The 24,547-nt window shown below is 40.6% G+C and overlaps 1 protein-coding gene across 1 annotated transcript in view; it reads right to left on the reverse strand.

Moving 5' to 3' along the window:
• cdkal1 (CDK5 regulatory subunit associated protein 1-like 1) overlaps positions 1 to 24,547 on the reverse strand; it is a 472,504-nt gene that overhangs the window by 323,226 nt on the left and 124,731 nt on the right. Inside the window, exons 5-6 of the mRNA XM_042332426.1 lie at positions 12,528 to 12,624; positions 9,207 to 9,255 (exon numbers count right to left, since the gene is read on the reverse strand). Coding sequence (XP_042188360.1) covers positions 9,207 to 9,255; positions 12,528 to 12,624 — 146 coding nt within the window. The remainder of the gene's footprint in view (positions 1 to 9,206; positions 9,256 to 12,527; positions 12,625 to 24,547) is intronic.

A 24,547-nucleotide genomic window follows, 5' to 3' on the forward strand; every position in this document is an offset into this window, starting at 1 on the left:
GTGAAAGTTGCACAGAACTTTGGCTGAGTATGAAAGCTTTCTTGTTTGGTGACAGTCTGTGCACCCACATTGCTGGCCTGTGATGACTTAGCTAGCAGGAAGTGCACCCAACCCCCCCAAAATAAGATATTGACTAAGAATAAATTGGGGGCCATTTGCATCAAAGAATTGCAGATCATTGTGGTATACCCATTCTCGCCTGACTCCATTGGCTCCCTATCCTTCAGAGGATCCAGTTCAAGATCCTGGTCCTCACCTACAAAGCCCTCCATGGCCTTGCCCCACCCTACCTCTGTGACCTCCTAACCCCCTACCAACCTGCTCGTTTCCTCCGCTCAGCCTGCTTCACGTACCCCGACCCATCCGCCCCACCATTGGTGGGAGAGCCTTCAGCCACTCTGCCCCCAAACTCTGGAATTCCATCCTCCAATCTCTCCACCTCGCCCTCTCCTTAGCCTCCTTCCAAGTCCTGCCTCAAAACCCTCCTCTTCGACCATGCCATCAGTCACCCCCCTTCCCCTCCCCTCCCTTCTCCCCCCCGACCCCAGCTCGGGTCTGAAATTCTGTACACTGTACAGTGCCTTGGGTCGTCCTCCCGATGTGAAATGCGCTATACAAATGTAATCCTGTTGTTGTTGTCTCCACTTGCCTGAAAACACTGCCTCCAGAGCAGATGCAATGTGACCAATTATCCTGCCTCCACTGGTGCTAACTGTAAGCTTGTGAAAAACATTTCTTTTAGGAGGTTGTTGTCGGTGCCTCCAGAAACAGGAGGGCTGTCTCGTTTAGCTCATTGTAATGCTGCCGGTGGCAGAGCTGCGAGGTAAATGTGGCCATAAACTCTCTCGACAGGTGGGAACCTGCAAAGCATATGGTCATGCAGTACATTCGTTTTAAGCGTTCCAATTCTTGACTTTTGTGGGCAGTTAGCTTTCCTTGTAAAGTCAAAACAGGAGTAGGGAAAACCGAATGTAAAAGCAAAAGTGAAGCACATAAAATATGGCAGTACATATTTAGCTACAGCAGATACTCAGCACTGAGCCTGCATTCATTTTTATTTCAGTACCTTTTAAATCAATGTTTTAATATAACTGCTCTGTCTCTGATGTGGTCAGACCGTAAGCTAGTAATTGATTAACTGGCTGGCACAATGAGCCAGAAACTGTTTGTTTCTTTGGTTCAATTTGTCGTTATCCACAAACAATGACTTCAAACTTGTATGGTATTAATTATGAATTTGGGTCTGGTGTCAATTGAAGCATGATCCTGGTTACTATGTGCAGCCTCTACAGGCTGAATCAATTTAAAGTTGAGAGTTTTGTGTTTCTGACAACGAAGCCACATGTGTCTCACAGCACATATAACATGGCTGATGTCACTGAAATCAATTTTTAAAAAAATAAAAACATACACGATCTTGCTCCCCCCTACCTCTCCAATCTCCTAAACCCTTACCATCCTGTTCGCTCCCTCCGCTCAGCGTGCTCCGGTCTGCTTCACGTCCCCCGCCTTGCTTGCCCCACTATTGGCAAGCGGGCCTTCCGCCACTCTGCCCCCACCCTCTGGAACTCCATCCCACAGTCCCTCCATCTCGCCCCCACCCTCGCCACCTTCAAGACCCACCTCAAGACCCTCCTCTTCAACCGTGTTTTCGATCTACCTGCTTCCCCCCTGCCCTCCACCTTCCCCCAACCCCGATCCTCAGCTTGGGTCTGTAACTGTCTGTCCAGCGCCTTGGGACGTCCTCCCGACATGAAAGGCGCTATACAAATGTAATTTTGTTGTTGTTGTTGTTGTATAGAACAGGCGACAGGATGGAGGAACTGGGGATCCTACTGAGTCTCACCAACCATTAATTCCAAATACAATGAACTCCCCCATTAAAACAACCTGCATTATATTGCACCCTTCACGTAGGATAATGCTTCTGAGCTTCACAATGGTTGACAAAGAGCAAGCGCCGAGCAGCGGAATGCGGGGGAAGAAGGTGATCAAAGGTGCAGTCATAGAGATAGGATTTTAGGCAGGTCTTCAACATAGATAGATAGAGAGGGGGCGAGACAGAGGTTTGAAAGGAGTTCCAGAGGTTACGGGCATAGAATTGGCGAGCTCGGCTACCAATGGTGGTGCAGGTAGGGCTGGAGATGGGCAGCATATCTGCATTAACCAAACAAAAGGGTGAGCAGAGGTGTATGGAAGGCAGAGATCAGAGTCATAAGTTAGTGCTGGGGCATGAAGGGATTCTTGTAGGTCAGGATGAGAACCTTGAAATCGACCCACTGAGACAGTGAGCCAGAGGAGCCTAGCAAAGACTGCGATGATGGACATGTGGAGTTTGGTGCAGTTTATGGAAGGTGGAGCTATGGAGACCAATGAGATGTGTGTTAGAAAAATCCTTCATGTAGGATGGTCCCAGCGTGACAAGCAGTTGGAAAGATGGCTGGACAGCAATATCAATGGCAAGCTATGTGATTTTAGCTGGTTAGACTCCAGCAGTACCCCAACACACACTCGGGGTTCCCCAAACCTGCGCTTAATACTTTCCGGAATTAGGTAAGCAGGATGCGTTCCTCCAGGTAGAAAGTGTGCATTCCATTCCAGCAATCTATCTCTGGGATTTCCATGTGTAGGTGGGATGTGTGGAAATCTCAGCTTGGTTTGGATACTCTTAAGCATGGTGATGGGTTTCCACATGTGTTAGACACCCGGCTGAACAAAAAAAATTCATTTAAGATAACATCTCAGATAACACTGGCTAACGCCTTCGGCAGCATTTAGAGTGAGGTGGAGAAAAGCAGTCTAGATTTGAATAGACTAACTGCATGGCAGGAAAAGGTTAAAATCACCATAATTTCATCAAACTTAAAAATAAAATGTCCTGCAGAACATACAGTATTTATGACTTGCAGCCAGCAGCCGTTTGCCTGAAATGTGGCTTGTTTACATTAAGCTAAAATACCACTTTAAAAGTTGAGCCAAAAAAACATGCCTCTTGAAATGTTATTTTCCACCGTGACAGACGTTATTCACCGCAACATTTTTGCCCCAGACATTTCAGTCATCTATTATGAGGTCACGAACCGATTCCTTCCCAATCGTCAGAGCACTGACAGTTGTCACAGTAACACATTTCGTTCAAAGTTGTTGATGAAATTGCTAACCAACCAATTGCACTCCTTGGAAGCCACCAAAAAAACAATCAGTCATTGTACAAATATCAATCTTCGTGTATTCAAATGTATACCAATTCTGACAAGAATTGGGCAAGTTTGTAAGTAAAGCAGTCCAATCTTCCCCCACAACAACTGGTTCATATGCCAAATTTTGAGTATTATAAAGGTACGATACTGAAACCATGAAACACTTTGACCTCGATTTGTACTAAAGTTGACTGTGGTGGCAATGCTCCAATGTCAGAGTAACAGATAACAATCATACCTACAAAGCAGTTGAGATATACTTCAAAACCTGGCCGCTTTTAGACCTATCCAGAAAGAACGTCTGTATAGCCCATGTGGTTTTCATATTGACCTTAACCGAGATCCGATAAAGTTTATAGTCAGAATTGAAAGATGCCATTTGCTATTTCCAAATACATAGCGATGCAAAACTGAGGCTCTTCCTCAGTTGTGCTATCGAAATCTATCCTGCAATGCAAAGTTCCAAAAAACAGGGGTGGGTGGTCAAGCATTATAGAACCATTTCTCATTCAAGTTTCTGTAATGTAACATGGGTGGAATATATATCTCACCACTCTGAAATTTGAACTGGCTCATCAGCAGTATTTGGAAGGGCAGACCAGGCACCCGGGGCAGAGAACCATCCCACTCAGCTCCTGTTAACCCTGCAACCCAAAGCCCTAATGGGTAGGTTGGTGCTAGCTGGACAAGCTTGCTAGTCAGCAATATCATTGGCAACCTATGAGGTTTTAGCTGGTAAGACTCCAGCAATGTCTCATCCGAGCAAATGCAGCGCTCCCAATGGACTGTGCTGGAGTGTCAATCTGGACCTTGAGTTCAAAATCCCAAAGTGCATTTTGAACAAATAACCTTCCAACTCAGTAAAAGGAGTTTCTCCCGGTATCCCAAAAATACAATGAAATAAAATTAGCAATCCCCAAAATAAAATGGCACAAATTGGCCTTTGGCTTATGCAAAAGAGAGTCTTTGCCAGTTCACGTTGATGTTAAAGATTCCATGACTCTAATTGAAAAGAGAAAGGAATTTCTTGTGGCGTCCCGGCCAACAATTCACAGAATAAAAATAATAATAATCCTTGCATTTTATATAGTGGTTTATCGTTGAGATGTTTCAAAGCATTTCACAGGTTGTACTGTAAAGTAGATTGACCATGTATTTTGTGAGCAAAATAACTTGCTGACGTACTGAAATACTGTACAAATGGTCTGCAACCGAAGCAAATTCAGAGTATAGTTCACAAAAGCAGCATTCACACAATGCTATTTTATCTTCACAATACCGCAACATTAAATATGTTATGATTAATAGCTAGTGTAGCAACTGATTTCAGTTATTGAATTATATTATTTCCTCGTCTAACCCTAAACTTACATGCTTTGCCACCGGTCGTGAGTCACTCTTTCAAAATATCAAAGACAAAGGGATTTTGGACAGATATTAATTAACTTTTAACTAACAGACAAGTACTTCCTGCCAGGTCAAACTTGTTGATGCATGCTTGATGCCTACAGGCACTTCCTGTGGTATCATAATTTTGTGAGCTCAACTCCAATCATAAGAAAACTGGCAATTGTACGAACAGATATCTATAATAAAAGTAGTTGTTCTATTGAACAACTTGCTCTTGCACAGGGCCTTTTAGGTAGGATGAACATTTCGATTCGCTTAACAAATCTAATAAAATAATCACAACAACAACAAATTACATTTGTATAGCACCTTTCACGTCACAAGGACGTCCAACAACAACAACAAGATTGCATTTATAGAGCGCCTTTCACGTTGGGAGGACGTCCCAAGGCGCTGGACAGTTGGGTCGAGATCTGAGTAGGGGTAATATAATAATAATAATAATCCTTACATTTGATATAGCGCTTTTCACGTCGGGAGGACGTCCCAAAGCGCTGCACAGAACACACTGTAAAGTGAATTGACTGTATATTTGTGGGCAAAAGCGGCAGCCAATTGCGCACAGCAATGTGCCACAAACAGTCGTAGATTGAAAATGACCAATTTTATTATTGTTTTTGGTTTTGGAGGGATTATTATTAGGCGTGTGGAGTAAGGAAACTTGCCCAAGGTTTCGCCTTGCCTGGAATTGAACTCAGGTCTCTCACTTGCAAAGCGAGTGCTCTAACCACTGAGCTACAGGACTCCACGTAAATGGTAAATGGTAAATGGGTAAATGGTCAGGGTGAGGGAAGGAGGGAGCGAGGAGGGAGTAGAGAGTCGAGAGGGGAGCTGAAGGCACGGTTGAAGAGAAAGGTCTTGAGACTGGCCTTGAAGGAGGAAAGGGAGGAAGCAAGGCGAAGGCACTGGGGGATGGAGTTCCAGAGCCTAGGTAGGGCGGTTAGGGCGGGGGATGTGGAGCAGATGGTAAGGCGTTTAGGGCGTGGGATGTGGAGCAGACCGGAGCCAGAGGAACGGAGGGTATGGGCAGGTAAGTAGGGGGATAGTAGGTCGGAGAGGTAGGAGGGAGTGAATGGCCTTGTAGATGAGGATCTTCGATCCTCTGAAGGATGGGGAGCCAGTGGAGGCGAGCGAGGGTGGGAGTTATGTGGTCGTGAAGCCTGGTGCGGGACAGTACACGAGCTGCAGAGTTCTGAATGACCTGCAGCTTGTGGAGGGAGGTGCCGGGAAGGCCGGCGAGGAGAGAGTTCCTATAGTCCAGCCTTGAGGTGATGAAGGCGTGGACCAGGGTTTCAGCAGCGTGAGGGGTGAGGTAGTGCCGTAGTCTGGCGATGTTCCGGAGGTGGTGGAAGGCGGTGCCAGTTGTGGCGCGGATGTGGGGAAGAAAGGACAGCTCAGGGTCGAACAGAACGCCGAGGTTCCTGACTGGCTTTGAGAGGTGGAGAGTGCAGCCTTGGATGCTGATGCTGTCAGTGCCTGAGGTGCGGAGGCACTGACGTGAGCCAATCAGGAGGGCCTCAGTTTTGCGCACGTTGAGCTGAAGAAAGTTGTCTCTCGTCCAGGACTCAATGTCGGACAGGCTGTCAGGACATCGGTGGTCGTGGAGTTGAGGGTAGAGGAGGAAAGGTAGAGTTGGGTGTCATCCGCATACATGTGGAAGTTAACCCCATGTCTGCGGATGATGTCACCAAGGGGGAGCATTAGAGGGTGAAGAGGAGGGGACCGAGGACAGAGGCCTTAGGGACGCCGCACGAGACAGTGCGGGGGCTGGAGGAAAAGCCTCCAAAGGTGCTGGACACTCAGGGATCCGCACCCGAGCTGGTGGTTGGGATCAAAAGGGCGGGGAGGGTAGGTGTAGGAGGGTGACTGAAGGCAAGGTCGAAGAGGAGGGTTTGTGAGATGGAGTTCCAGAGGGTGGGGGCAGAGAAGCTGAAGGCCCGACAACCAATAATGGGGCGGGCAAGGCGGGGGACGTGAAGCAGGCAGGAGCCCGCTGGGTCGAGGCAGTGGACAGATTGGTAGGGGGTTAGGAGATCACAGAGGTAGAGAGGAGCAAGGCCGTGCAGGAAGTTTGTACTGAGTACTAAGTACAAATACGAAGCATGGAATTGAGTGATTTAGGTGATTTAGCAGTCAGAGACTGGTTTTCAAGAAGGTTTTGAAGGTAAGGGAGAGCAAAAGAAGGAGAAAGATTTTGGACAAAAGTTCCAGGGGACAGGGGACATGGTGACAGAAGTTATTTGTTTGTTATTTATGTAAAATAGTATTGTGATGTTAACAGAATACTGTAGTGGCAGTGATTGAAGATATCTCTCATTGTATTAATATAAGCATAGGTAAATCTGCAATCTCACACTTCTTTGCCATATATCAAAAAACAATAATACATAGAACAAAAGTAGATGGTTTGTTACAAAAAGACCTGTGGTTTACAAAAATAGCGAGAGGTACAGAAGGAGCTTTGTTTAATACAGCTAGGTGGGAGGTCACAGTACACCTGAATGGCAACTGAAAGCTGAGCTTCATTTGGCAGAATAGGTATTACAGACTCTTTGCTCCTAATTGGTCCTGGCATAATATAAATCCACCTGAGGAATGTTTCATGCTGGGACAATTTCAGAGGGTGCACGTGAACAGCCATATGGGGATGCATTAACACTGCCTATTATCTGATTTCAGCAAATGAATAACAACATAGATGCAAATTTTGTTTCATACTTGCTGGAGTAGTGTAAATGGAGCCCCTATGTTGACGGACAAGGCTAGATGAAGGTACAGATAAGTGTCCCTAAATGGGAACTACAGCGATGAGCTTCATTTTGGGTTAGCATTAATCCATCTTGCTACAAAAGGGGGCACAAAAGAAGAGCTAACTGTGACAAGTAGGCAGTGAAGTATCAGGAAAATCCGAAGAATATTGCTGTGCAGTTGATGAGTTCTACAGGTAACATCCCAATCTTCTCCAGATGCTAATCAAAATTAGCAACTTGGCCTAAACGCAGAAATGCTTTTATTTACTCTGGGTAGAACATCAGGCTGGATAGGATTCATAACTCAAAGAGCACCAACACTCCAGAAAATCTAGGCTGACCAGACTATTTCATAAAACCTTTCTACTCACGTCTTGTAAACTGAAATATCTCTTTGTGTTACAGTGATAAAGCGAATCAGAATTAAAAATTGAAAAAATGTCATAAGAAATAAAAACTGCCTCATATTTCCCTCCTATTTTCTCTTTTTCTATATTTACTATTTTATATTTTGTGAAAGTACTTAGTTAATGAATTGTAACTTTTTTTTCTTTCAGTTCACCTTTTACGGTGTGTTTTGAAATTGAAATGGTTTTCAACCTTGCAGCACAAAATTCAAATTTGTGTTAATTTATTTCAAAATAGATTACCAATATTTTATAATACCCTATATATTTCATTAACCCTCAATCTGTCAAGTGACATTATGGCCACTTGCAGTAAAGCTATGTTGAACATTGATAATTTTCAGTTATACTCCCATGGCACAAAACAGGAAACTCACGACAGTAAAGAGCAATTGTTGTGTTAATTTTACTGGCAAAGAAAAAGAAAACTGAAGGTACAATAAGACGCATCATGTAAGCAAACTGCATACAGACCATAATGCCTACACTACATCATCAGAACCAAGCCAGATGTTATACGCTAACCATGGCACGCACTAGTGAAAATGAATAGAACAATTCTATTGCTCATAAACAACAGACCTTATTTTTCAAATTCATACACACACACTTATCATAATTTTATGCATAGCTTTCTGTCAGCGAAGTAGATTGGAAGTTTTCCTGCAAGGTTTCCACGTGAGTAGTTTCAGGTTTCAGCAAGATACTGCTAAACCTCATTTGGTTGCTTGCTCAAATGAACAGGATTGGAGAAGCCAAATGACATCCACTTCTGCACAACTCAACAACAACGACAAGTTGCATTTACATAGCAACCCTTCATGTGGGAGAACGTCTCAGAGAGGAACTCAATATGAAAAAAGCATTAAAATTGATCACATCAAAGTTCTAGAGTGAGACGGTATTTTACAACTGGGAAAGAACTTGTTAAGAGGGGTATTAAAGCAGACACAGCAGTGTTATTTAACTCATTGCACACCATGTCCAAACACTGTGAGGCAGCAGCAGCAAAAACAACTTGTACTTTTATAACTCCCTTCACGTGGCATCTCAAGCCTCTCAGAACACTGTGAGGTAGCAATAAACAAGGAAACAGCATGATGGGATTATTTTGCCAAATTAGTTGCTTTCAGATCACCCATAAATCTGCTCGAAATGTGCAGTGCTAATGTGCAGCAGAGGAAATAACATACATGTAAGCTCCATTCAAGTTATTGTCAAGTGAAAAGAGGGAGAAAAAATATACAAAATGATTTGTAGCACTTGCAAAGGACAATAAGTATTCTTTACAGGCAATGGGAGACATCATTGTTTGTACAAAGGCTTTTTGGTTATAATAAGATTAAAGGAAACAAAGATAGTTGATAAATGTTGCTTTATCGAGGAACTACCAAAACATGAAATAGGAAGGCACTATAATGTTTAAAAACCCAGCTCACCTTTAATTGTTTCTTCAACAACTTCAATGACACGGTCTATTTGTTGAACCTGAAATGGGGGTGGAAAAAAGATTACAGCTATAAACAATACTTCATTAAAACACATTCCCCAGGAGTAGGGATTCTTCCCACTCAGCTCCTGTAAGCCAAAACTCTAAAGGGTAGGATGGTCCCAGATGAACAAGCAGCAAAACGTTTGCCAGACAGTGCTCTCAATGATGGCAAGTTATGCAGTTTTAGCTTGTTATCTATCCACAGTACACAGTATCTATATACACTCTCTGGGGTCCCTAAGCCATGGTCTTTGCCAACTTGAGTCTAATATTCTCAGCAATTAGATAAGTAGCGAACATCCATCCAGAGAGAGAGCACACATTCCATTCCACAAACTGGGAAATTAACATGTGTTGGTGGCATACGGGTGGATCTTTCAGTCTAATTTGCTTGATCGTGATGGTTTTTCTCATATGTGTCAGGCCTTTGGCTGACAGAAAAACTGTGTTGCACAATGAATAGTGAACCTCAGTATAACATGATGGTTGGAATCCATAAAAATCAGCACCACAGTGAGGCATTATTGCAGTTATTAAAATAAATAATCCTTGCATTTGATATAAACCACAAAACACACAGTCGATTCACTTTACAATATATTCTGTGAAGCACTTTGACATGTCTCAAAGATGTGATAAGGCGTCAAATCAAATGCAAGGATTATTATTATATCAAATACAAGGATTATTATTATATTACTATAGCATCGTAATACATTGTTGAAACATCTCAAAGTACTTCACAATTTACTGTATAGTATAGTAAAAACAGAAGTCAATTTGCACAAAGGAATATCCCATTAACAGCCATGAAGTGAATGACCAATTTTATCATGTGATTGTTCATAGTGACACCGAGAGAAACTTCCTTCCCTTTTTGAATAGTGCCCTGGGATCTTTAATATCCACCAGCATCTCATCCAAAGGACAACACCTCTCGTGTATCAGTCTACATGTCGGGAGCTCAAAGTCCCGATGTAGGGCTTGAAGCCACAACTTTCTGGCTCAGAGGCAAAATATGTTACCAACTGAGCTAGAGGATACCGAGTTTCACTGCTCAGCGGTGGGGCAGGCAGGGCGGGGGACGTGAGGTTAGCCAATGCTGCCGAGCAGAAAGAACGCCAATGTCTTTCTGAGAACAGAAGACTCCCTAAGTAAATCATCTGTCATCCATTAGTCTGAAACTAATGGTGTTTTTGTACTGTGGAATGGACTGCAATCCAAAGTGAATATTAGCGGGCCATTTTTTCCACACCAAGCCTTATTATTTTTCCCCTGAAATCGGAAATAGGTGCCTGCAGCACTGTTCAATTCTGCACAGACGTGGAAAAGTATGACATCACAGGACAAAAGGCACGAAGACCCCAGAAGCGCAAGCCTCTGCGGAAAAACATTAGAGCTCTACTTTTATTACTTTCTTTATCGCCACTGCCAACGTCACAGCAACAACAACTTGCATTTATATAGCGCCGTACACACGGGATAGCATCCTGGAGCGCTTGAAGTAAAGGAAGCACGGTGACTCTGCATCCCCAACCCTTTTTCCCTGTTCCATCCCGCTATTGAGCTGTGTGAGAAGAGCATTTACCCAATGGTATCACTTCTTCTCATACCAAACCTCCATTTTTCATAAGGAAAATCCGAAACACCAACAAGCAGGATGAATTGATGCTATTCTAACCACGACTCTCCAAACTGCTCTCTATGAGTGGCACCCCCGCATGGTGCCCAGTGCGGCACAGACCAGGGTCTATGACACCGGGCACCGGGCCAGCCCTGACCACTGCGGAGACTCGGCCCACAATGCACCCGCGTTAAGTCACCTGCCTTCACGCCCTGCCACTCCAGAAGACTGATTACCCCAACAGGGGCTCCGAAATTCCACCTTGTCTTAGCCTGTAAGAACATTGTGGAATCCCGTAGGGTAGTGGTTAACGCACTTGCCTCTTAACCGAGAGGACCAGGGTTTGAATCCCAGGTGAGGTGAAATCTTTCCTCATTCTGGGCTTAAGCACTCTGGGACACTACCCTGGTGTGAGGAGTGCTATACAAATGTAAGTTGTTGTTACTGTTATTCCATATGACTCGGTTTATCTAGCAATAATAATAATAAGATTGGAGGATTGTTTTCTGGGTGTAATAATCCCTCCCAAAAAAGATATATTTGGTCACTCAATCCATGACTGTTTGTGGGATACTGCTGTGTACAAATGGCTGCTGCATTTCGCCCATACGTACACAGTGAATCCACTTTACAATATATTCTGTGAAGTGTTTTAAGACCAACAGCATGCTAAGGCGCTATATGAAATGCTAGGATTATTATTTAATATTATTATTATCAAAATGGTTTTACTCAACATATTAAACAAATATCACAGAAGCATTCTTGTTCATAGCTTAATCTTTCAACAGTGAGTTGCTGTGAATCTTTTTGAGATACGTTATTGCTATAGGCGTCATATCAAATACAAGATTTATGTTTAAGATGAGTTTTTGCTTTGGAAGAATAGATGAGAACATCTTTCATTAAGCCACTGTAACCCATTGCTAATGTGTAGTTGCTTGGATATGATGTAGCTTTCTGCAATATCAGATATAAACAGATTCGCAGCCCATATTTCTGGGAAGCTGGATGTCTGAGCAGCGCTCTAATTCTGTTGACAACTAAACAGACACGAAAGAACTGCGTCCATTGTCACAGTAAAAAATATATTTCTAGTGCAAGGATCTGTGTTTCACTTTCCAATTTTCCACATGCTGGGCAACCTTGTTGTGATGAATTTTTTGAAGCCCAAATTGGGGTGTTTAAAAAAAGAATTGGACAAACACATGCAGAGAAATGGTATTACAGTGATATTGGGAAAAATAGGGGATTTGGATGGATGGAATTTTGGAGGAAGCGAAGACCGACACAAAATAATAGGCCAAATAATGGCCTACTGTGTACAGCAAGGCAGTGCTGGGCCAAGTATAATAATAATAAACAATCCTTACATTTGATATAGCACCTTCGAGACGTCTCAAAGCACTTCACAGAATATACTGCAAAGTGAATTGACTGTATATTTTGTGGGCAAAATGCGGCAGCCAATTGCGCACAGCAGTGTCCCACAAACAGTCATGGATTGACTGATCAATTTATTATTATAATGCCATAATGAGCCTCCCCTGTATATATGTACAATGCCTCGAAGCCAAAAGGTACACACAGATATCCAATTAACTTGAAAGAATTTCTCAAGAATGGTTTGAATAGATTTCTTACCCCAATAATACTCAACCCTTTGATGTAGTCCATTCGAGGTTGGGCTTGAGGAACACATCCAGCTACTACCACCTTTTTCCTTTGTTCTTGAGCTTTCCTGAAAGGAAAAAACGTGGGATGAATTCAACACAATTCTTCCCTGGCAGCGTTTTTCTTGTTTCAAAAGCAGACTTATTTTAGTGCACAGCAAAAGAAAACCAAGAAATCTTGAGACAATCTTGTACTGATTTTTAAAATAAACTGCAGAACATATTTCAATTAATTAAGTTAATTTTATTCTTGAACTTAAAACGAAGTTCAGTTCTAACTCGAATGTCTATCACATTTCATGCCTGAAGTGAACTAAACCACAGACTCTATGAAGTTCTACATTTGTCTTCATAAACACGAGTTCAGCTCGTTTGGAACATACATTTAATGCAATCTCTCATTTTTATGAACAAGTGATCTGACAGTGATACTACCAAATTGTTTTATATGTTTACTTTATAAACAGCATAAACCAGAATGAAACATTTTGAACCATACACCTACAGATTTAGAACCATACAACACAGCCCATTATTTTATGTGGGTCTTCGTTCCTCCAAAAACCCACCCCAATTCCCTATTCTTTCCCAATACCCTCTAATATCCTTCCACTGGATGTTCTTGACCAATTCTCTTTTAGATTCCCAATCGACTCGGTTCTAACAAGCACCCCTAACAAATCATTTCATATCCTCACAAGCTTCTGGAAGAAGATCTTCCAAACATCTCCTTTTACTCCTCTATTCACAATATAGAATTCATATCCACTTCTTGTCCTTGAATTCTCTATCAATGGAAACAGTTTTCACAATTAATCATTTCAAATCCTTTCATTGTTTTAAAACACACCTGTCATAACCGTATCACCTCCGAACTTTCTCTGCTACAATGAGAAAAAATCTAACTTCTCCAGCTGCTCCTCATAGCTGTATCTTTTCATCTCCTGTATCATCTTCATCCTTGCATTTTTGATACAGCGCTTTTCACGTTGGGAGGACGTCCCAAAGCGCTTCACAGAACACACTGTAAAGTGAATTGACTGTATATTTGTGGGCGAACGTGGCAGCCAATTGCGCACAGCAATGTCCCACAAACAGTCGTAGATTGAAAATGACCAATTTATTATTGTTTTTTGGTTTTGGAGGGATTATTATCATGAACCTTTGCTTCAACCTGTCCATACCTCTAACACCCTTTCCATAATGTGGCCCCCGAAATGGCACATATGGTAGCTGCGGCATAGCCAGTGTCTTATACAGATTCATTTCATCTATACTTTTGTATTTTTAAGGTGATTGATAAAATACTGCAATCCTCTTATTTTCAAGGGATTTCCACTTCCTAAATCCACCAGACTGATGAACCTGATTGGGCAAAAGCTGCTTTTATTGGAATTTAATAAAACTCCATTCTGTCTGTAAGTTCCCCCACCCAAATCAAAAACTCTCAGTACCGTTTTTCAGTTTTTTAACCAAAAATCTAACAAAGCATGTATGCAACTACGGTATCAATATTAGTGATAAGCAATGGCACTAGGAAACTGCAATTTTATTTTTACTACCGTTTGTACTCTGCAGGTTACTTTTAACCACAGTTCATATTCTTGATTTACAACACCTTTTCAATTGGGTTATAAACATCCAATTCACAAGTCTGAATAGAAAATAGAAATTATCTACAAATTATTCTGGGGTGTATTTTCTGAACAACTTTTTTTTCACTCAGATAAGCAAAAACAGTAAACAAATTTCCAAAGTTGCTGTTTACTGTGTTCAGAATTTAGCAGTCAGGTTTCAGAAATCTAATTTCATTTTATAAGCAATTAAGTCATAGTTTACACCATTCCAAAGTGCTGCAATGTTACTAGATTATTAATATAAGACAGTTTATGACTTCCTCCTGCTTTCATGTTGGCAGTATAACGTGGAGCTCAGAGTATTTCAAGAACTATAGAAGGAGAAATCAGAGTGGGAAAACCTAAGCTGATTGTTACTGGTTTTATAATAATAAATAATAACCCTTGCATTTGATATAGCGCTTGTCACATCTCCTAGACGTCTCAAAGCGTTCCACAGAATATACTGTAAAGTGAATTGACTGTATATATTTGTGCGCGAAACGCAGCAGCCAATTGCGTACAGCAGTATCCCACAAACAGTCGTGGATTGAAGTGACCAATTTATTATTGTTTTTTTTCTTGAGGGATTATTATCAGGTGTGTGGAGTAAGGAAACTGGCCCAAAGTTTCGTCCTGCCGAGAATCAAACCCAGGTCTTTTGTTTTGTTTACTCATTTCTTGCCTGCATTTTAAATGAATATAGTTTCTCCCTTACGCTGCATTATATTGGACATTTGGCAATGAATCATTGTGATTTTGGCACTGATTCTATGACTGTCACGTCTTGGGGAGCGCAAGCTGCATTGGAGCCACTCTATAGAGGAGATAGTATCAGAAGCTGTGTGATTTATGCAGTGCAACTACAGTTGGTGTAAATCACAGTGGGCTTCTTCCCACTAAGATTGATTCAGCACTTTCTTGGTTGATTCAAGGGACACAATGGAAATTTTGAATGGACTGTATTTTAGAAATAACAAAAGAGGCATTTTGATAACACCTCAGCATTTTGAAACATCTCAAAGTGTTACACAAGTAATTACTGTCGAGCTTAGTGGCCGTTTTGGGAAACAAATACAGCAAACATACGCACAAGGAAGGTTCCATAAATAGCCATGAAATGTCATTTAAAGCACAAGTAGATTTTTAATAACATAAATATAAACATCAATTTGGACGTTCTGCACAAACTTCAAGGCATTTAATTTCAAAGCAATGTGGGTGGTATAAACTCCACATCATTCAAGGCATGAGATTGTAGGCAAATGGGCAAAGACTTATGGGGGTGGTGGTGAGGGTGAACCTGTACCCTGGTATTACACAGTGAAGTGTGCTGAAAGCACAAAGCGGTGAAAATCCTCAAGTACATAACAGAAAAAATTCCAATAGCAAGCTATAGATTGGGTGGATGGCAGGAGGAGCGGGGAGGGGGACAAATGTGCAGTGGATTTATTTGCCAAATTATGTTATCAAACATGAGAACGCTCAAATGGGAACACTGAAGTTTGCTTCCAACAGCACTGTGCCACCTTCTGTTCACAAGTCTATGCTAGCAAATAAGATTACAACCTGTCATAAGAAGCAACTGATTTAGAAACAAACGCTTTAAGTCAGGTCCGAATACAAGTATTAAATACGCAGTTCATTGTATTAAAATATCATACTTTGTGCCAGCAACAATTATGACCCTATCCTCTAAACATCCATAACAATCTCAAACAATACATTTGGACTTGAATGCAATATAAATTCTTGGATCGCTATCCACTAAAATCTCTACCTTCTTCAAAACATGTACAGAAAGTATGTTAACCTTGACAACTGAAAATTATTTAGACAGTTCCCAGAAATACAGATTGTCTTCTCTTCTGAAAATGGAGAAGCTCGGTCATGCTTTAAAGAGTCAAAGTGAAATGACACTGTTCCTGAGCATCATTCAACCATCACCTTCATGTTAGATGCTGCACAGATGATTGAATAGTTTCATAAGAAGCTATCTGTGAGATCAGACTTTAAGTGAGACTTGATAGGAGAGAGGGGTTGAAGAGCAGATAGATATGAAACAATCAAATACACTCACCAAATTCTTCAGGGCCAGTTATATTACATAGTTTAGTACCAAGTAAGACATGCTTTTTATACACACAGGGACAAACTGGTTTTCAAATCAAAATACAGAATTAGACAAGTGGTGTGAGACTAATTGTTCAATGGATAATCTTTGCCTGTAATATTACCATAGTTGGTAGAAGTGAACTTTTTTAGAAAAAAGTAAAAATATATATTGATAAAGTTTCCAGGCAGCCCAGTGGATAATATCAAGGATTTATTTTACTTTGATACAGAGCTTATATGGTTAATGGAGTTAAATTAAGCAGCATTAAGCCACCAGTATAACCAAGCTGTTAACATGTCCAGAGCATGACCTGCCCATAGGGTAAAAGCAAGCTGGGAATATAACTCTCGGCTGCTAGAATCCTCTACTATACTGTAGGCAACGTGATAAACCCATACTTATGATCTAACTGAAGCACTGAATAGATCATAAACCAGTATAAGATTATAGCTCCCCTACAACCAAACCAGTTGATAAAGTTAGTGAATCTTCGGATCTCCTGGGTCTGTGTAGCAAAACCTTATAGCTGTGCCGAGTTAGCTGATCTCAGCTGGGGGCAACAATTGGCCTTCCTTAAGAGTGAAATATCAGCTAAAGGAACCTATTCCTAATCAGAAGCTAGTGAAATGGTAATATACTGTGACAATCAAGCCCAGATACAGTTACACTGAATATACGTTTTGAATTACTTCTCTCAATTAGTTCTCTCTTGTTCCTGATGCTGGTTCAATCAACAGTAATTTTCCATCTTACATCATATTACAAAGACGCCGAGTAATCTTGGCAAAAATGAACTCCAAAACACCTGCCTGTCAAGGTTCGTAAACCAATTATGTTGCGTGCCAAATCAGTAATACAGTAAACCATAAATACATATGGTGTCATTCATGATCGTCTATAATAGTAACAAGAACTGGTCCGACGAGGAAAAGGAGAGGGGATTAACACACAGTGAAAGGAGGGCAAAAGATCAAATAATCTGAAAAGAAAAGTGCAGGACTGTGAAAATTAATAAAAGGACAGAAACCGTTTTTAAACATCTCCTCCAGATGAACCCGAGTTAATCCAAACTAGTTTGATGACTAATTTACTGACACCTCCCTTGGAGGAAGCACCTCAGCTCTACTTAATCTTCTAGTCTTAAGACCATCTTCACAAACAGTCTCAAGAAAATCAATGTGAAAAACTACGGGGATAATAATAATAATCCTTGCATTTGATACAGCGCCTTGTCACATCTTCGAGACGTCTCAAACAGCTTCACAGAATATACTGTAAAGTGAATTGCCTATATTTCTTATGGGCGAAACGCGGTAGCCAACTGCATACAGCAGTGTCCCACAAACAGTCGTGGATTGAGTGAACCAATTTATTCTTTTTTTGGAAGAAATTATTACCTCCAGAAAAGCGATCCACTAATCGACTAACAACTGGGTTCTTACTTACTACTAGGTAAACAGAGGCATGTGGTTTAAGGAAACTTGGCCAATGTTTCGTTCTGCTGGGAATCGAACCCAGGTCTCTTGTTTGCGAGGTGAGTGCTCTAACTACTGAGCTACAGGACTATAATGGCCGACTTACTATGACAAAATATCCACTCATCTTCTGTTGCAGTATCTTGGCATAAGACAATACCGGTAATTCAAGTGTGAATGAGATTATGAACTCCTTCATACCAGCAAGAAAACTGAAGTATTCAGAATAAAGGTTCAAAAACATAAAATGGTTAGTTTACCATAATGCTACAGAGATCAATGATCTGATTAACAGTTTCCAAACCATGCCCTTTCTTAGTCAAACATACTTTGTTTAAAAACATCCAGCATGTTACAGTTACATTTTCTGCAAACAATCCTTCTTGCTTTTATGAGATACAAAACACTGAACGATGCTGTAAGATCAAATAATTTTCCACTGCTTTTCTTACTATCCCAGCTTGTCAGTACCTGATCAATACTGTTCTGTATTCAGGTATGTAGCTATAAAAGTTATGGTATAAAAAAATATTTATACAACAACTCTCTTATAATATGGTCACTTGGGACCAATACCGCAGACATTGTGTTTTAAAGGAGCTCCGAAAAATGGCCAATTTGTTGTCAGGTCACCATTGACAGTTGTGCTTCCTCTAAGCAGCATAGAATGCAAAAACTGATCTCAACATCACATCCAACATGACGTCAAATATGCTTCCTGTGGATTGCGTGTAACACGCAAACTTGCTGTGCGCAATTGGCTGCCGCGTTCGCCCACAAATATACAGTCAATTCACTTTACACTGTGTTCTGTGAAGCGCTTTGGGACGTCCTCCCGATGTGAAAAGCGCTATAACAAATGCAAGGATTATTATTATTAAAAGAGTGATGTCAGTAGCAACCTGACAGCCTGGTAGTTAGCTATTTTTTATGTACAGAAAGACAGGTACTTTGTGACTGAAGCCAGGTATACCATGCTTCCAGTATATCGTATGTCTACAGTGTATCCAAGCATACCCACAGTCAAAAGGGGAGCAATTAAAGGGACTGCCCTACATCTACATCTACGCTATGCCGGCTGAAGCTCAGAATTTAGTACATTATTTTATCCTACACATGATTAACTTGCCAGCACAATATAAAAACATAATGGCGTATAATATTTTACTAACCCTTTTTTCAATGCAAAATACACTAAACCAACTCCAGGTAACCTTAACAATTACTTCAACTATTTGTAGTACAGCAGAATATGAAAAAAATTGTACAGAGTTAAAAGAACCACCAAAGAGCCAGGGTGCATAATTGTCAACTGTTACAGCAGTTTCACATCAGGGCCATAATGCCCTTTCTCATTCTACCACCCACGAGGACATGGCAGTCTTTAGATACTCAAGTTTCACTCAGCTTTCAGACTCCAACTGTGAAGAGCCATTAAGTGAATAGCCAAACGCAGCAGCTGAAAAGCGTAGTCACATTTCTGGGAAAATGAGCATTAGAAAGCATGGAAAGAAAAAGGGTCATGTTCAGCTCATGAAGCCCATTTATTGAGCAGCCACCCAAAGAAACAAGCGTTGGATTTAGGCCATCCACTCTTCTTGAGATTCTGTACCTTAATTGTTTGTTGTGTGGGAGTTTGCTCCTATTATGCGAGTTTAAAAGATGAACAGGGAAGGCTGGTACTTTAGGACCATAGGATTTTATAAATAAAGATGTTGAGTGCACCTGGTCTTCTAGCCCAAGTGACTGCAGGTTTGCCCAGGATGGCGTGAAGAAGGCCAGTTGTAAACAGGTGTATGAGGGAGTCAAGTGTTGGGATGGTGAGGAAAGGTTTATTGCAGTGGTTTTACTGTGATTCTTTGGTCTGGTTATGAAGTTGCCAAAAAGGATATCAAATGAGCTTGGAGTTATTTAAAGAAAAATATTTTCTATAGTAGTCAGTTATCATTGGGAAAAGCCCCAGAGTGCAGAGACGACTCAACGACCAAACAATAGTTGTACCTTCTGATAGTAACAGCCTTCCCTCTCTATCACGTGGTGCATAGCTACTTCTTGATTCCCCCAAATATGAACGTGACAATATTTTTCTGTTCCCATTATCTCCAGTAGCTACCGCACTTGCTGCTCCAAAATTTACTGGCTGCCCGGTTAAAACTTTGGCCACAGTTAAACAGTTGGGTGCTTTCCGTCCACTCTACATTAGGTAATGTTTTATTGATTTGAAACCCGTGAGCTTCATTTCAGTGGTGTATTAGGTGGCTTGCAGTCTACCATTAAAGAAGCTTGACTGCTTCTGTTGCCAGCAGCAAGTGCAACTGCTATTTTTTAATAAAAGCCTTTAAACCATACTATTGAGTGTAAGATGACTTAAGGAAGGATGTTGACCTTCTGCCCTCCATTTGCCAATCCCAAAGTTTCGGTTTACATTCTCCAATATTGAACTGACATTCTGATGCTCTGTTTCCTTTCTCCTCAGCTGCCTGGATCACCTTTACCTAAAAACAGCAGAGCAGTTCATTTTTTCCAGGCCACGTTGCCTCAAATCTCCCTGCTGCAATCAACGTGCTTCCAGATTCATGATTTTAATCTCTATCAAAGAAAGGATACTTATATATTTCAAATGGTTGCAGTAGATATAATGGAAGCAGATGCAAGTTACATGTGCATGCAAGTTACTGCCAAAAATAACTCTGAGGTTAGTTTCTGTAAGCATCTTTTTGTATGAAGCTTACAAGGAAAATATTGCAGCACTTGATAAAATACAGATAGAATGAGCTTTGCTGAAGAGTAATTGGTGATCGGAAATCCAGGTCTCAGAAATCTAAAATTGTCAATTCCTAAAATACTTAACACATCTGACAGTTGTAACAGTTCAAGGCCATTCGCAAGTTAAGAGTAATTTTTAAAAAAGCTTCTGGTCTTCGCACTTTGTACTGATTCGCCTACAAATATGCAGTCTATTAATTTACATGAAAATTCTCTGAAGCACTTTAAAATGTCTCAACATGATAACGCGCTATATCAAATGCAAGAGTTATTTATTCCTTACAATAGGCTTGCAAAACAGCATGTTTAACATGGTTGGACCATTCCAGTAATTAAGCAGTTAAGAGACTTCTGTGCTTCATAATCCTACATGAAATGTCAACTGTTGCTTTTAGTTCAGTCGCACAATACTGAAACCTCCCTAAGGTCTTGTCAACTCAGCAGAACAGATTTTATATAATGATCCTTAAGCAGCTTTTAAAGCCTCTTCTTCTTCATGGGTTTTCTTACAATACCAGATCAGACCTAAGCTCATCATAAATGCTCTCGGAGCTGAATGCCTTCAGAACAGTTCAGTTAAATATTTTCACTTGTATGCTCGGTGTTAATATAGGTGCAATGAGCTTAACTTTTCTAGTTTGTTCAAGCATTGGTCACAGAGATCACTGATGGGTTCACTGCTAGCAGCTCCCACTCCTTAATTCTGAGGCAATTTGTGTGTAAAAGATTGACCCTGCCACATTTACAATATAACAACAATGTTGAGGATTCAATGCCTGCACAAATTGATTCTTAAAGCTGTTTTTCATTCACTAAAAATTAAGGTGATTTAAAGACGTGGAAAAGAAGAAAAATAAAGTTAAAATTAATTGACAGAAGATTCACAAAATAAGAGGCAAATGGGAGGAAACACATGACAACTGGTGAGAATGAGAAAGCGTTCAAAAAAACACAATAATATTATAATAATCTTTGCATTTGATATAGCGCCTTATCACGTCTTCAAGACATCTCAAAGTGCTTCACAGAATATACTGTAAAGTGAATTGACTGTATATTTTGTGGGCGAAATGCAGAAGCAGATTGCCCACAAGGGAGAGGTGGTTTAGGCTCTTCTGTATAATCACATGAAATTACCTTTGCTGTTTGTTATGGAAAGCATAATGTAATTATGCCCCTTTGTTGATATTATTTTTTCCATTTCTTGCTGTGTTTTGGTTTTGAAAATTACAAATAAAAAAATGCATTCCAATGAAGTGTTTAAATCTGCACTCTCACCATTAGAAATCATCCAAAAGTGGTTCATTATACATTAATTGTACATTTGTTTTGCACGATTTGAGAAGCAGCCTTTGCACAACATTAACCTCATGTTATCTTCCTTTGACTTTGCAGTAGTCTTTACTTTATTGACTTTTACAGTGATTTCCGACTGCCACACCAAATACACAACCATAACACAAAACTTCTCACAGAAAACTTCTCCTGGAAAAACAGCAACTCCAACTACTTTCTCCAGTCAACTACTACATTACAAATTTAGATTCCACTGGACCACTGGATTTTCCACCCATACTTGTCTTATATAAGAATCCTTGCATTTGGTATAGTGCTTTATCACATTGTTGAGACATCTCAAAGCTTTTCATAGGATTTTACTGTGAAGTGTAGTGATTGTTATCTGTAGGCGAACGAGGCAGACAATTTGTATGCAGCAATGTGCCATGAACAGCGATGAAGTGAATGACCAATTTTATTTGTAGAATTGTTGGCCAGGACACTGGGAGAAATTCCCATTTCTTTTCAAGAAGCGCCATGCGATCCCTGTGCACAAAGGTGCACAAATTTCCCATGGACCTGCCTGTTCAGGTTCATAATGAAATAATAATACACCTGAACAGGCAGATAGCCCCTCGGTTCAACGTCTCAACCAAAAGATGGCATCCTCAACAATAATAATCCTTGCATTTGATATAGCGCTTTTCACGTTGGGAGGACGTCCCAAAGCGCTTCACAGAACACACTGTAAAGTGAATTGACTGTGTATTTGTGGGCGAACGCGGCAGTCAATTGCGCACAGCAATGTCCCACAAACAGTCCTAGATTGAAAATGACCAATTTATTATTGTTTTTTGGTTTCGGAGGAATTAATATTAGGCGTGTGGAATAAGGAAACTTGCCCAAGGTTTCGCCCTGCCTGGAATTGAACTCAGGTCTCTTGCTTGCAAAGCGAGTGCTCTAACCACTGAGCTACAGGACTCCACATAGTCAATCCACTTTACAATATATTCTGTGAATTGCTTTGAGATGTCTCAACAACTTGTTAAGGCTCTATATCAAATGCAAATTATTATTATGCGAGAGAAAACAAAACTTTAAATCATTCCTAATTGGCAATCTGAACAACCCTCACTTTGCTCATGGTTCTCAATAGGGCCCGTATAAATAAACTTTGGTGTTCTGGGAATATGTTTCTTTTCCAAGTTCATGCCAATAATAAACAATAGTCTACTTTGTCCAGAAATTTGCAGAAGATCAAAGCCAAATTTCTACTCAACAGAAAATTGATAAGTTTAAAAGCTACTCAGAGCGATACAAAAATTTGATAAGTTTTAAAAGCTATTCAGAGGGTTATAAAAACTACTACACTTCCTGAAACCATCAACAGCTTATTTCAGCATTGACTGGCAATAAATTAACTTCAGTTCAATAGATTAAACACAAAATATTATATATATCAACATTCTGAACTAAGCACCATATTTTTATTACTACCATATAGTTCAGAGCCAAATACTCAGTTTACTATAAACATAAAAGCCAACTGGTCTCAAGTAGAATACTGATCAGTTAACAGGTATCCAGCATAAGATCAGGCTTTGTATTATTAACACCTCTATTCCCCTGTTTTGTTGCAATCCCCCCTTTGTTTTGCATTATTAACATCTATTTAATCCATCATTCCCTGTCCTCTACCCCATTTTCTCCTTTGTGTTCCTTGCCCTGCCTCCCCCCTCTCTGTTAACCCTTAAAAGCCTCTCCCTCCCAACATGCCCCAGTTCTGATTAAGGGTCGTGGACCCAAAACATTGACTCACTTTCCTTTCTCCCTAGATGCTGCCTGACCTGCTGAGTGTTCCCAGCGACTTCTGTTTCTGTCCCAGTATAAGATACTAGTTATTTTCTGAAAGTACAGTAACAAGATGATTATCCAGACTAATTGGGACCAGTCCCTTTGCGAATAAGGAAACAGCATTTAATTAGATAACACATAAAATACAAATTGTCTAGAGCCGAGACTAAAACATTGTTCCATTAGGAATAATATTCTCACTGTAGTACTACACTGTGTCAACCCTTCTCTGTCACATTTGTTTTCCTTCAGTCTGCTTCTTTTTTTACTCTGTGTTCTTCTCTTTCTGAAACTCTAACTTTCCACATCTTTATCTTTACAGTACTTCATCCTCTAACCCTAAATTGTGGATTGTAAAAATCTAACTTTCCATATCTTTATCTTTACAGTACTTCATCCTCTAACCCTAAATTGTGGAATGTAAAAATATAAAGCCTTACTTTCGCAATCTGCAAACTCAGTTAGTGCCTACTTGTGAAGCGGTGTTGCGCATGTGTGCAAGGTTGCTAATATCACATGGCGAGGCTCAGAACATCCTTTGAACCTTTGAGTGCCCAATTGTGCACAATAATTTTTTCCAATATCTCGCAGGCCCTGCATCTATCTTCTGTGTATATAAAAAAATCCTTGCACTTGATATAGCACCTTATCACGTCTTCAAGACATCTCAAAGTGCTTCACAGAAGTATACTGTAAAGTGTATATTTTGTGGGCTAAACGCAGCAGCCAATTGTGCACTGCAGTGTCCCACAAACAGTCATGGATTGAAGTGACCAATTTCTTTCTTTCTTTTGGCGGCTGTTTCAAATAAATGGCATGCTGCTGAACAGCACAGCACTTCAAGAGGTAAGATATAGAAAAATTGTGCAATTGATTTGAATGCATG

This window comes from Callorhinchus milii, unplaced genomic scaffold, assembly GCF_018977255.1.
Source record: "Callorhinchus milii isolate IMCB2004 unplaced genomic scaffold, IMCB_Cmil_1.0 Scaffold2, whole genome shotgun sequence".
Classification (NCBI taxonomy): domain Eukaryota; kingdom Metazoa; phylum Chordata; class Chondrichthyes; order Chimaeriformes; family Callorhinchidae; genus Callorhinchus; species Callorhinchus milii.